We start from the raw sequence: 13,920 nt of genomic DNA on the forward strand, positions 1-13,920 counted from the left end.
GTATTTATCAAAACAAGCACAGTCATAAAAACAGAAATGGTGTTTAGTTTTTTTAGTTGTAATACTTTTTGAAATATTTTAAGTATTTTTAAATAGTTAAAATATTCTAGTTCAGACAAGATGACATTTTGGACTGAGACTGAATTTTGTTTACAAACAGAATATTTTAACTATTTAAAAAGACTTAAAATATTTCAAATATTTCAATTTGATTTCAGCCTATACACAGTTTCTAATTCTGTTTTTGGTCCAGCTTTTCAGCAGAAGCACTGTTTTGAATTTTATAGATTTTATATTAACTCTTCAAGTTGATGAAGCAGAAAATAACACACAGTTACCACAACTGCTGCTATAAATTATACTTCTTATGATTCTGTGGCCATTCTTTTCTTTTTCACATGTCTACAAATGCTTTCTGGTCTCAGAAAGCCTTTCCAGTTTGAACAAACCAGGGTCAGAAACAGCTTTTAGAAAAAGACTGCAAACAGATGAACAAGGTGTGGGAAAATCATCAGCTTTATTTATATCCAGGACATCAGCACTGAGGCAATGAATGTTGGATCAAGATCTCATGTGTCAGTTTCACATACAGATTTTGACCATTGCCACTTTAATTTGAGGTTTCTTTGTCCACCATGCCCATCTGAATTTGGCAGGTGTTTATTTAACCTGTTTTCCATTTAGAGTCCTGCTCTTGTTTTAGGGTGCAAGTAGAATTTTACGTACTTTTAAAATCCTATTTACTAATCCTAAGTTACCATTGGAGTGAATTTTAAACAGTGCTGCTTCTAGTGACATTTAAAGAGATCATCAACAGCTAAATCATTGGTTGTTTTCTTTGGACTGCTGCTTTTCAACTTATTGAGAACTTCAGATATAGGGACTGAAGTGTTCATTTGTGAAAGTGATTTGGTGAGTAAGTAGACTTATGTTGGAGAGTTTCCAGCTTATCACTAGTTTCAATGCACTACCGTTGTGGCTGGAACTGGAGGTAGTAAACAGGCAAGTACACAAGGATTTACGGCCATAAAGGGAAGCAGTTTGTGAGAGGCCTAAACCCAGATGAGACTGGAGAACCACAACTTTTTACCTGCAGTTCACTGGAAACTCTGTAAGGATACTCCACTTTACCAGGGAGCTGTCATTTGCTACAGCATTAACTGCAGCCGAGCAAGAAGTCTTTTCTCCGTGCTGTAAAAGTCACTGTTGTCTTGAAATTTTTAAGGCTTATGGTCATTGCCAACTGCAGCAGGTGAAAACTGCACATAACCAATTAGCTATGCGGAATTGCATTTACTAGGTAAATGATGTGCCCTTTGCCAAATCCACTATCTTTGTTTTAATCCCCATTGATGCCATGGTGATAGCGTCGGCACAATCCCTGCACATTATTTTGAGTCTCAGTTTAGTCCACATTAAAGTGCAATAATATCACGGTTCAAGGGTTCCTGACATCTGAGGCTATCTGCAGTTAGGAGAAGGTTTCTTGGGTGAGTTGAGAAATTCTTGGCCATTACAACTTTTCTCATCTTTGGGATGACTGAAGAGGCTACTTAACTTTCACGAGTGTAATTTAACCGGATCCAACAGTGACAAAGATACTAGAGCAGAAATTTTAAGAGTAGAAATGTAGCTTTATTTAGAAACATGCACGGTTATTTACAATAATGTGTCAACTGTGCTACATATGTGCCGTCAGTAACTTTTTTTCCTCCTTTGCCTCCCACTCTTTATGTGCAACCCCAACTTCCACAGCAGGGGAAAGTGAAGACGTTCTATAGTTGGGCCGGTTGGCCTGGAACACTTAGTCAGTCATCCTCTTTTGGGGCCAAAAATGGTAGGAGTCCCCTACACAGATGCAGGCAGATATTCCTTTGTTTGAACTACTGCAGGCTTTGTAGTCACAAGCAAGGCAAGATAGAGAGGCCAGGCACCTCTGAAGTGTCTTAAGAAGAAGCTTTCAGGGATCCTGTGTTGAACTTCTCTTCCCTATGGATGCCTGCTGGCACCACCCTGTCTTCCTCAGAGCAAGAGGCACCTGGAGTGAGGTCAAGGAATCTCGCTTTCCCTCTCACCTCACCATTAACAGTGAGCACCTATGGCTACAGCTATGTAATACAGGTGATAAATGGTAGACTTTTACTGCACTGGACTTGATCCCCATGGCAGTTGCCGATCTATCCATGTAGATAGCCAGATGCATACTGGAGCCAGCACGGTACTGATAACATTAGTAGGACTTTCCGTTTTTCGATGGCGATTACCACTTGCCTCTAACGAACCTGCCTGCTGCTCCTGTTCCTACCTGGGCATTTTAATTAAGTATTTGGTGCCTGGGTCTCTGACAGTCCTCTGAATTCCAGAGATCCCGGCCATTTCTTCCTTGTACAGCTTCAGCAGTGTGTCCAGTGATGCTATCACAAGATAGGGGTCTAATCCAGGTGGAGTACCCACTGAGTTGAAAGTCTCCAAGCTGGCGGAGAGTATAGATGAAAACCTTGCCAATGCATCTTATGAGGTTCTGTGGCTTTCACCTCAGAAGTAGTGGAGAACTGAGGGTCTTCAGAGCTGCCCTGTTTTTGGCTGAGGTTTTTTAGGTGCTGCTAGTACCTGCATAAGAGTAGAAAAGAAAGTATTTGCCTGAAAGGGATAAAAGCTTGTGCAGGTTAAGTTTGAGATAGCACTGAAGCATACTAGGTTGGTTAAACATTAAGGCTCCCTATCCCCACATGACTGGTTATGCTCTTTTCCAGTTAGCTCAAGAATTTTCTTTTCATATTGAGTGAGGAGCCTGATGTCCTCCACCGTCCTGCTTGTCTTAGCCCCCTCAGTCTGGATGTGGGCTAGTTTTCCTGCAATGAGACAAGACAAGGGTTAACTAATGTGAAATTGGATAGAAGAACGATTATTGTTGATGTAGGAGCAGAAGAAGTGATGCATTATACTTAGTGATTGAGTAGGAAGCACAGGGCAAGAGAAATGTAGTGGTTTTTGAGAATGAGGTAGATGATACCCATTGAGTAGACATTATGCATACAGTAGAGTTATAATCCAGAAGCATTCATGGGAAGCCTGTATAGTGGCAAAATTAGAGTGGGTGGCCTGTGAATGAAAGCTATCAGAAAGAAGATGGTGGACTTACCCTTGCAGAGCGCTGAGGATCATTGAGCTTTTTCCTGCACTGCTGTACATTCTTTTGTACCTTCAATACAACATGAATCTGTGCTGTTGCCCTGGTTCAGGATAGCTTTGTCTCATGACGTGGTCATCAGGATAAAGTACTGCCCTCCTCTTCACCACCCTGTCCACAAGGAACTCCAGGCCAACTTCTGAGCTACATCCTCAGTTATAACTGTCAAGCAACACTGTGTAAGGACCAACTCCTAGCATTCAGTGTCTGAAGTGATGTGCAACTGAGCTTTAAATATGGTGTTATTGGTGTAAACATTGGAGTCTAGCCCTAGCAGTAGCAAGCACTTCCACCTCATCTGCATCATGACTCCACAAAAAGGGTACCATGGAGCCCAGATGCTAAATTTTTGAGGTGAGGAATGGAAGATTGCGTGAGAAGTCAATCTGAGCCATGGCAGATCAGGTTCCATGAATCACACTCAACTAAACACTTGAACTCAAAATGGGAAAATTCAACCCAATATATTTTTTTTCCCATGTGAGATGATCAACTGCAAGATGTTGCAGCTGTGCCCTACTTCAACCTGAAAGGAGTCTGACATGAAGAATTTACTGACTACAGTCATCTTAACAGCATCTTGCTCCGTCTTTGCTCTGTCCTGAGGCTGAAAGTCTGTCTGCAGTAGATAGTGGGTTTCAATTAATATCTTTTTACAGAAACCAGTCTCTAATAACTGTTCCTCATCTCAGGTTGAACTTAAAGAATTACTGTCTGCAGACCCTGGATGACTATGTCTTCCTGCTGAGAGCAGTTTCCACCCCACTTTCTCCGTCACCTCTGCTTGTATTTCCTGCCATTGTGCAGGCCAAGCATGTTGAAAATTACAGCACTTATTTCTGAAAGCATGTATCTGTGCAGAATTCCTCAATTTAGAACCTGGGTCTTCACTATATATCACTTAATGCCCTGTGAATTTCACAAACTTCAAATGAAAGTACAAATTTGCCGAACACATTTTCCAGATTCCACAGCAGCCAGTAGAAATCAGTCAGCAACTAATCTGAGAGTGCATAAACATCCTTTTAAATAGTGCTTGTGTGGTAGAATGGTCCTTCTGCTGTTGAGTCGAAGTTCAGTAACGCAACTTTAAGATAGAATTTTATGATAGTGTTGAGATTGAGTGCTGTCCCTAAAATAAATCAGTGCTATGTCCTGAGTGATGTGTCAACATATTTCTAGAGCATGTCTTACCAATGGCATGCCAACCTATCCAAATAGAGTCTGGCATGACCCATACCAGAAGTATGTGTTTTGATGCAGGTACCATTTTGGATGCAAAATAGCGCTGATAGCACTGAACTCTACAGAACTGAATTTTGAAGCATTACTTTATGCAAATTAGACAGTACTTAATCATTGTGTGTAGTTCCTTAAATAGTTACCTACTGCATTGATTTGATATAAATTGGCATGCTAATTGCTGGAAACCTCTTTGCTTATTTAATTTATTAGTAGCTATTTAATAAAAATAGGGGCAACGTTACAGATTGTTTCTAATGAATCATTTTAAATATTTCATACAAACTGTAGTGTACTTTATAATGCTTCTAATCATTATAATTTTTTTTTTAGGGATTTGTGACAGGTGGCAAAGATGGTATTGTTGAACTGTGGGATGATATATTTGAGAGATGTCTAAAGACATATGCAATCAAAAGACCAGCCCTATCACCTGGCTCAAAAGGTATACTTCAGCATTAGCTTAACAAAATTAACATTTCTGCAATATATTTTGATATATAAATTTTAAGATGTTAAGAAAAGGTTCTGAGACCTGGTAGAACCTGATTTTAGCCCAATTTTCACAATTGATTCCTAAAGACATTAAGGGCACATATTTTCTCTTCCCAAAGCAAAATTAATTTAACTTCATATACATTAATTATACAGTAAGAAACACAAGATTGGGAGCAGAACTAGGCCATAGGGCCCCTCAAACCAGATCCACCATTCAACAAGATCAGGGATGAATCTCAATTTTATTGAATAGCTGATCTTTGGTCTTATTGAATGGTAAAGCAGCATGACCTAGTACTACTCCAATTTCTTTTGTTCCTTACTTTAAGTATATTGTTTATGAAACTTAATCATTTTCTGTTAAAGGAAAGTTAAGTATGCCTTTGAAGTTCCTAAGTTTGGAGGGGCCAATCACAAGTACAAGTTGTAAGAGAAGTGAAAGAACCTGATTCTTCCTGACCAATGTTTCTTTAGTTAATATCTTAAAATTCCAATTGAGATAGTGTGTCTCTTATAACAGATTCCTTGCATGATGACAAGTTTTTATATAGGTTCTTCTCCTCACTCCCCAGACAATTCAGAAAGATCTTCATGTCTCTGGAATCTCTGGGTTGTTAATACTTGCTCGTTCTCCACTTCCCAGTGTCACCTGTGCATTGGCGATGCAACAGTTAATGAACTTGACTTGTCCATTGTTGTATGTTGGCCCAGATATTTTGGTCAGCAGTGAAGCAACAGCACTTGCCACTAACCTTAAATGAAAGCCATTCAGAAAGCTCTAGTGATCTCTGTGGCATGACTATTTTTTTCCCTTCTGACTACAGTTTAAATCTGCATCAGTTTTGTCAGTAAGGTGAGCAGCCAATAATTCAAAATATTCACCTACCATGAAAATAGGAAGCTAAGAGCACTGATATCCACATGTCACGGTGGCTCAGTGATTAGCATGGTTGCCTCACAGGGGCCTGGGTTCAAATCCAGCCTTGGGTGACTGTCTGTCTGTGTGAGGTTTGCATGTTCACCCTGTGTGCATGGATTTCTGCTGGGTGCTCTCATTTCCTCCCATAGTCCAAAGATGTGCAGCTTAGGTGGGTTGGCCATGATATATTTTTCCATAGTGTCTAGGGATGTGTAGGCTAGTCATGGTAAATGTGGGGTTACAGGGATACGATAGGGGGCTGGGATGCTGTTTGAAGCGTTGGTGCAGACATGATGGGTCAAATGTCTCTTTCCACAATATAGGCATTTTATGATTCTATCTTTCACTGCTAAGGTATATTTTCCAGATAGCAAAATGTGTTATTTATGATGGATTAGTATAGAAGCTAAAATAAAGATAAATAGATTTTAAAAAAAACATTTTTAAAAATAAGCCGTCTTTAAATATTGTAGCAAAATTTGCCAGTCTACAAATATTATTTTTTTCAGGGCATTAGCAGTAGCTTTCATCCAATTCAGCAAGCTATAACTTTCTCAAGAGTGTTTAAAATGATAGTAACATTATTGAAGTGGACATTTTCCTTGTTTATTTGTGGAAACCTTTGCATTACACCTTCTGGAAGTGAATGGACTCACTAATAGCAGTTTCCAGATTTTCTATATTATTCTGTGTGTATGCAGACTCTCAAAGTTGCTGTCTGTTTCATTGGCTTAATGATCTCAGACACTTTGTCATCATTACAATAGCAAAATCTGTTATTTATTGCCTATTTCATGTAATTTAGTGTTTATTTACTGGTGTACCTTAGCTCTTATAGCACATAATTAGGGAAATGCAGTAGTTTAAAATAAAGTAAACAAAATCTTCAGCATTCACAAAATGAGATAGAAGTGTAAGGAGGAGGTTAGAAGATTTTTTTTTAAATGAAGAGATATTAAGTTATATGAAGTACAATACCACAAATAACTGCTGAAACTATCAGTCAACATTTAGGAGGATATGAGTAAAAGATTTGAAGAAGGAAAATATAAAATAATATAGGAAATGAATGGGAATAGAGTAGATAGGTCTAAGGCACAGAGACAATGGGACAAGTAGACTACTCTTTGTGCTTTTTGCATTATTCTTTGGTGTCTTTGCAGGTTTGCTTCTGGAAGACAATCCTTCATTACGTGCCATTACATTGGGACATGGACATATACTTGTAGGAACAAAGAATGGCGAAATACTTGAAATTGATAAAAGTGGACCTATCACTTTGCTAGTTCAGGTATTTTTTTGATGTTAAAGAGCAAAGGATTTGAGTAGAGTAGGACTAGAGACCAGTATAGCTTCCACTCAATACTTCAGGCTTATACTCTATCAATTTGGCAATGTAGTCCAGCATTTATTTGTTTTATTACTTGTTGCTCTAAAATGATGTGTAAGTAACTTTCTGTTGGCATTAGTCAAATTTGAAAGGCTAACAAACTCTTGCTAATCTTTCCTGAGTAGAAAAGCGTTGAAAATGCTCAATATTTGTCAGATCAATTTATTCAACTAATTGTTAGGTGGAGCTTCAGACACATACAGGGAACACATTAGGGATAGGAGTGTAAAGTCATACCAGTGGTACTAGCAGAACCACAGGTCTGAAACATATGATGAAAGATTTGTGAAGTTATTGCAATAACTCTTCCCAATTAACCAATCTCTCAATTTACTATCCCAAACTATATTTACACTACAGATAATTTCTGACATAGTTTGTTTTATGTAAAACCAAAATAATTACTTATTATGAATGAAAAGTATTTTACAAAATTCGAGGATTGGCAAACTCTTAAAACAATTAGTTAACTACCTGGCCTATTAGCCCAAAATTACCTTTATCCTCCAAGCCGGCACTTAAATCTGACAGACAAAACAAGCTTCAAGCTGTATCCTCATGATTCCCTACCAAGTGGGCACTCACGGTGTGTCTCCTGGACCTCACTGCTCAAGCTCTAGCTGTCGAATCCATACACAAAGCTGTGGGGTTTTGATTTACAACACTGCCTCCTCAGTTTTACCACAGGATTGTAACTTTGCTTACCAGTCATTTTTGCACCTGCTGTAAGGTCATAAGGTTAAACTCCCTCTGAGCTTTGGTTGGCTTTCTGCAGTGTGGGGATGCCCCAACAGTAACCGGTCCCAATCTGTGCGGATTCCTGCTGTCTCCAAGATTGATTTCCCCAGTGAGGGAGACACTAGACTGAATTGTGAACCTTATACAGGATCCCAGTCTTTTCTGATGATAGATTTTATAGATTAACAATTGAAGTTAGTTATAGACGGAAGAGTTAGAAAGAACAGATAGGGTTAAAACAATAACCTGCCACAAAAGTATCAACAAAAGATTTATTGGCCATCGCACTACCTTATTATGAATGCAGTGTTTTAGAAATGAGTTTCTGTTCTTAGAAGAACCAGACTACAAGAATGTCTGAGGAACAGAATTCTATACTGCAGTGACTCTCTGAGAGAAGACTTTTCTACTCTTCACTGTCTTAAAAGAGAGATATCTACTTCTTAAACTATACCCCCTAGTTTAGTCTCCTCAACAAAAGGAAACATTCTTTTAGAAACCACCCAATGCAGCTCACAAAGAATCTTACATGTTTCTTAACAGTTACCTCTCCTTCTTCTGGACTTCAGTTGGCATAGGGATAATCTGTCCAAGCTTTCTTCATAAAACAAGCCGTTAATTCTAGGAATGAGTTGAATTAACCATTACTGAACTGCTTATAAAGCATTATTTTTTTTTAAATAAGGAGGCCGATACTGGACACAGTATTCCAGATATGGTCTCAATGTTCTGAATAGCTGCAGTAAAATTTCACTTCTCATATGTTCCGTTTCCCCTCCAATAAATGACAACATTCCATTCACTTTGTTAATAATTCCCTATGCTTTCCTAATCACTTGCTATACCTGCAGGCTAACTTTTTGTGATTCACTTATCAAGGCACCCAGATCCCTCTTTATCATTGAGTCCTTTTTAAACAATAAGGGAATCAAGGGTTATGGGAAATTGCAAAAAAACTGAGTTAAGGATTAACAGATTAGCCACAATCTCATTGAATGGTGGAACAGATTTGATTAGCTGAATGGCCTCCTTCTGCTCCTATATCTTATGGTCCTACATTTTCCCTCTATTTAAATAGTAGGCTGTTTTTCAATTCTTCTTTGACAAAATGGATGAGTTCACGTTTATCTATGTTATATTCCATCTGTTAAATTTTTGCCTACTCACCTAATCGATCTATATATCTTTACAGACCTTCTATATCCCATTGACAACTTATTTCATTCCTCTCTTGGTGTCATAAGCAAATTTTGTGACCAGACTGTCCCCTTGTCAAAATTCTTGATATACAATGGAAATGGCTGAGGACCCAACACTGATCCCTGTGACTTACAGCTTGCCAACCCAAACATGACTGATTTTTTCAGTATTCTCTTCCTATTTGTGAACCAATATTTTATCCATGCAAATATTGTACCTCTAACACCATCTGTTCTTATCTTGTGCCACAACCTTTAATATAGTACCTTGCCAAACACTTTTTGGAAATCTAAGTATTCTACATCTATTAATTTCCCTTTATCCACTATGAATGTTTCTTCATCACAAAACTTGAATAAATCAGTTAACATGATTTCTCATTCAGAAAGCAATATTAGTTATTCTCAAATAAAAACAGAAGTTGCTGGTGAAACTTAGCAGGTCTGGCAGCATCTGTGGGAAGAAAGCAGAGTTAACATTTCAAGCTCAGTGACTCTTCCTCAGAATTGTATGCAGCTAGAAAAACTGATATTTATGCTAAAGGCAATGTTGGGGAGGGGAGAAGGGTGTTGGGGTAAGGGGAGATGTGAGATTATTAGTCCACTGACATTACCACTACACCACTATCTATCTTCATTTTGGTTTAGAATATTAGTCACACAGTCATTCTTGTCCCTTTCAAACTGAACATGACATTCTATCATGTTGTGATCACTGTCACCTAGACATCTCTTTAGCATGAGATTATTGAGCTACCCTGTTCCATTGCGTGTGATCAGCTTTTAAGGTATCCTGCTGCCTGGTTCAGTCAAGCATGTGACTCACTCTAAGAAATTGTCTGAAAGGCATTCTGCAAACTTCTTGTCTAAGCCACCTTTGCCAAACTTGCAGGTGTTGATGTTCCATACATCTGCTGCCCTTGTCCTTCTTGATGGAAATGGCTGAGTTTGTAAGGGTCTGGCTATGGAGCATTGGTGAATCTCCACAGTCCATCTTGTAGATGGTACATCCTACTGGTGGTGGATATGGTGCTAATCAAGTGGGCTGCTTTGTCCTGGATAGTTTCAAGCTTTTCAAATGTTGTTGGAGCTGTATTCATCCTCGCAAGTTAAGCATATTCTATCACACTTCTGACTTGTGCCGTATTAATTGTGGACAGACTTTGGGGAGTCAGGAAATGAGTTACTCGCTACAGGATCCATAGCCTCTGACATGCTCTTGTAGCCACATATGGTCCCTGATCATTGGCAACCTCCGGCATGTTGATCGTGGGAGATTCAGTGATGATAATGGCATTGAATGTCAAGGGGTTGATGGTTAGATTCTCTCTTGGTGTAGATGGTCATTGCCTGGCATATGTGCAGTACAAATATTACTTGCCACTTTTCAGCCCAAGCCTGGATTTTGTCCAGGTCTTGCTGCATTTGGACATACAGTATCTGCACCTGTTTCAAGGAGTTGCAAATGGTGCTGAACATAGTGCTATCATCAGTGAACTCCCCCACTTCTGACCTTATGATGGAGAGAAGATCATTGATGAAGCAGCTGAAGATGGCTGTGCACAGGACACTATCACGAGGCACTCCTACAGAGATGTCCTGGAACTGAGATAACTGAACCTCCAACACCCCCAACCATCTTCATTACTGCCAGGTATGACTCCAGTCAGTGGAGATATCCACCCCCCCACCACCCGCTTCCCATTGATTCCGGTTTTGCTGATCTTCAGTCAATGTTCCAGCCCATTTTATCACACACTGGTAATCATTATCTGATCTGGTATATAGCTTTGCTGTTTCATTTCCCACACTTGATCCCTTGTCCTCACTATTTAGTTTAAAACCCTTCCTAGCACTCTGTTTATACACATGTCCCAGCATAGTTCAAATGTAACAATGGTACAGCTCCCATTTTCTCCAGTAGTGGTGTCTCAGCCCCAGCGATATTTCCTCCATTCCAATATTTGAGCAATGCATTCATGCCTCGAATCTTGCTTGTACTATGTCCATCTGCTCGTGGCTAAGGCAGTAATCCAGAGATGAAACTTTAAGATTCTGCTTTTTAATTTAACTCTTAGCTGATCATTCTCCCACAGGAGAACCTGTTTCCTAGATCATTCTTTGTCATTGGTACCTACATGGATCCTCTGCTTCCCACTGCAAATTTCTCTCCAGCCCAGAGCATATGTCCATTAAAAGATTACTTAACAGCAACAAAGCGCTGTTATCCTTGACTGTCACTTCTCTCTTCAAGTCATTTCTACCTTGAATTTGTGAAGGCACTGGCTCTACACAGTGCTTGAACTGATACTTCTGGACGGTAACATAGTTATAAAATTAGATTTGTAGAATAGCTGATGTGCCTCCCAGAAATCTGAATGAAAAAGACAAAAAGTTACACTTATGTAAGCATAGAAATGACAAAGCTATCATATGCATGAATTTCATCAATGACCTTTCCCTATCCTAGTATCTATGCTTTTCTGAAGGCCTCTAGTAATGCCAACTGCTTTTAGTACTTGAGATAACAAGATGTAGAGCTGGATGAACATAGCAGGCCAAGCAGCATCAGAGGAGCAGGAAAGCTGACGTTTCGGGTCTGGACCCTTCTTCAGAAAATCTGCTTTGGTACTTTCCAATTTGACAACAGCCAGTATTATTTTTTTCTCTTGTGATAGTTGGGTGTCACTAGCAAGGCCAGTACTTGTTGCCCATCCCTAATTATGGTTAAATTGACTGGCTTGCTATGCAATTTCAGACAGCTATTAAGTCAAACACTTTGCTGTGAGTCTGGAGTCACATGTAGGCCAGGCCAGGTAAGATGACAGACATCCTTCCCTAAAGGGCATTAGTGAATGAGCTGTGTTTTTATTACAAACAAAGATAATTGTCAGAATCACCAGATTCCATATTTATTGATCAAATTTTTATCCTACCAGCTGCCATGTGGGATTTGTACTGATGCCCTCGATGCATTAGCTTGGACCTCTAGATTGTTGGTCAAGTGACATTACTAGGAGTAGTGGCATAGCGATAATGTCACTGGACTAATCTCCTTGGCAGATAGAGAAATTCAAGTTCAATAAAACATGGAATTAATAAAGAAATAGATTAATGTGAAATAACTCTACAGAGGCCAGTATCCAAGCCACCCCTTATTTGCCCGTGGAGAATCCTTGACACTGATCCAGCTCCCTCAGAGCCAGCTCTCAGAGTGGACAGGATGTCTCACACTCTTGTTCATATCTGTCAGCCAGGGCTCCCTGGTTAGACCAGATTAATAGCCCCAACCAGGGAACTCATATTCTATGTCATCACCTGGCTGACTTTGTTACAATCACTACATCCTCCCCCTCTGATTCTGAGGACATAGGCCGGTTCTTTCATTTTGTAGCTCCTCTTGGAGTGTTTTAGCATCAGATCGGGTTCCTCCAGCTCTGCATCTGATAAGGGTGACAAGTTGCTTGCCTCTTTTGTCCAGAGTGTCTCGGGCGAAAATCATTCTCCTGTTCAGGCGGCAGAGGCGTTGGGGTGGTGACATCTACCATGTTCATCTCAGATTCCAACGTATTCCAACTCTTGATGGAGAGGGAGAACACATGAGCTCCGGAACTATCAGAAAGATTGTCGAGGAGTTGGGCATGTTTTGCTCCCTCACTATTTGCAAGTTTTCAGCTTTCATATGGTCCATGTGCTTGTCTCTTTGGGTCCAAAAAGGTTTCAATTCTGGTTGTGGTAGCCCTTTGCTTTCCCCAGTCACCAGTTGTTTCAGTTGTGCCAGGACCAGATCTTTCTGCATCCAAAATCTGATATTGTCAACTGTGACTGGAAGCGTGTCCAGAAAATTTAAAACCATTACCAACACCACCAGTGGTGTATCTGCCAGCTGGATGTGGCTCAGTGCATCCACGTTTGCTACTCGGCCTCTTGCTGGTGTTCCAACTTGTAATTATATGCACTCAATATTAGAGCCCACCGTTGAACTCAGCCTGAAGCTATAGGTGGCATTGCTTGTCCTCTTTAAGTAGACCTAGCAGGGGTTTGTGTTCCATTATTATTACAAATTTACATCTGTAACAGTATTGGTGGAACTTCCTGACTCCAAATATGATGGCCCAACCTTCCATCTCTATCTGGGCATATTTACGCTCTGCATTAGCCAAAGTCCTGGATACATATGCTCTTAGGTGCTCCCCTTCATTGGGACACCTATGAGCTAATACTACCCTGACACCATATGGAGAGGCATTGTATGTCAATACCAGATCTCGCTTGGGGTCATAGTTAGATGGTGAAAGATGTTTCTTTACTTCCCTTAAAGCTATGCTTGGCTATGTGACCATTTCCAAGGCTGGCCCTAGTTTAAGAGTTGATGCCAAGGTGCCAGGATGGAGGCCAGGTTATGTATGAACTTTCCATATTAATTCACCAGCCCAAGGGAAGACCTAAGCTCTGGTACAGACATGGGAACCGGGATATCTCTGATCGCCTTCACTTTATCTCCCAATGGGTCTATCCCAGTCTTGTCGACTCTAAGTTCTGAGGAAGTGTTGCTCGACCCGAAACGTTAACTCTGATTTCCCTCTACAGGTGCTGCTAGACCTGCTGAGCTTTTCCAGCAATTTCTGTTTAGGTCATTTGCCGTGCCTGGAACACACTTTTTTTACCTTCTAAGGCATACACCTGCCTGGGAGAAACATCTAAAGACAATGCTCAAGTTCTCTAAGTGCTCCTTATTGGTCTT

The 13,920-nt window shown here is 40.0% G+C and overlaps 1 protein-coding gene across 1 annotated transcript in view; it reads left to right on the forward strand.

Moving 5' to 3' along the window:
• The window catches only part of LOC109927814 (echinoderm microtubule-associated protein-like 6), a 38,380-nt gene extending 26,970 nt beyond the window's left edge, over positions 1-11,410 (forward strand). The window contains exons 9-11 of the mRNA XM_048600991.1: positions 4,766-4,877; positions 7,013-7,140; positions 11,273-11,410. Of these exons, the coding sequence (XP_048456948.1) occupies positions 4,766-4,877; positions 7,013-7,140; positions 11,273-11,410 (378 nt within the window). The remainder of the gene's footprint in view (positions 1-4,765; positions 4,878-7,012; positions 7,141-11,272) is intronic.
• Positions 11,411-13,920: the final 2,510 nt, after the last annotated feature.

Source organism: Rhincodon typus, chromosome 9 (assembly GCF_021869965.1).
Source record: "Rhincodon typus isolate 14 chromosome 9, sRhiTyp1.1, whole genome shotgun sequence".
Taxonomy (NCBI): Eukaryota; Metazoa; Chordata; class Chondrichthyes; order Orectolobiformes; family Rhincodontidae; genus Rhincodon; species Rhincodon typus.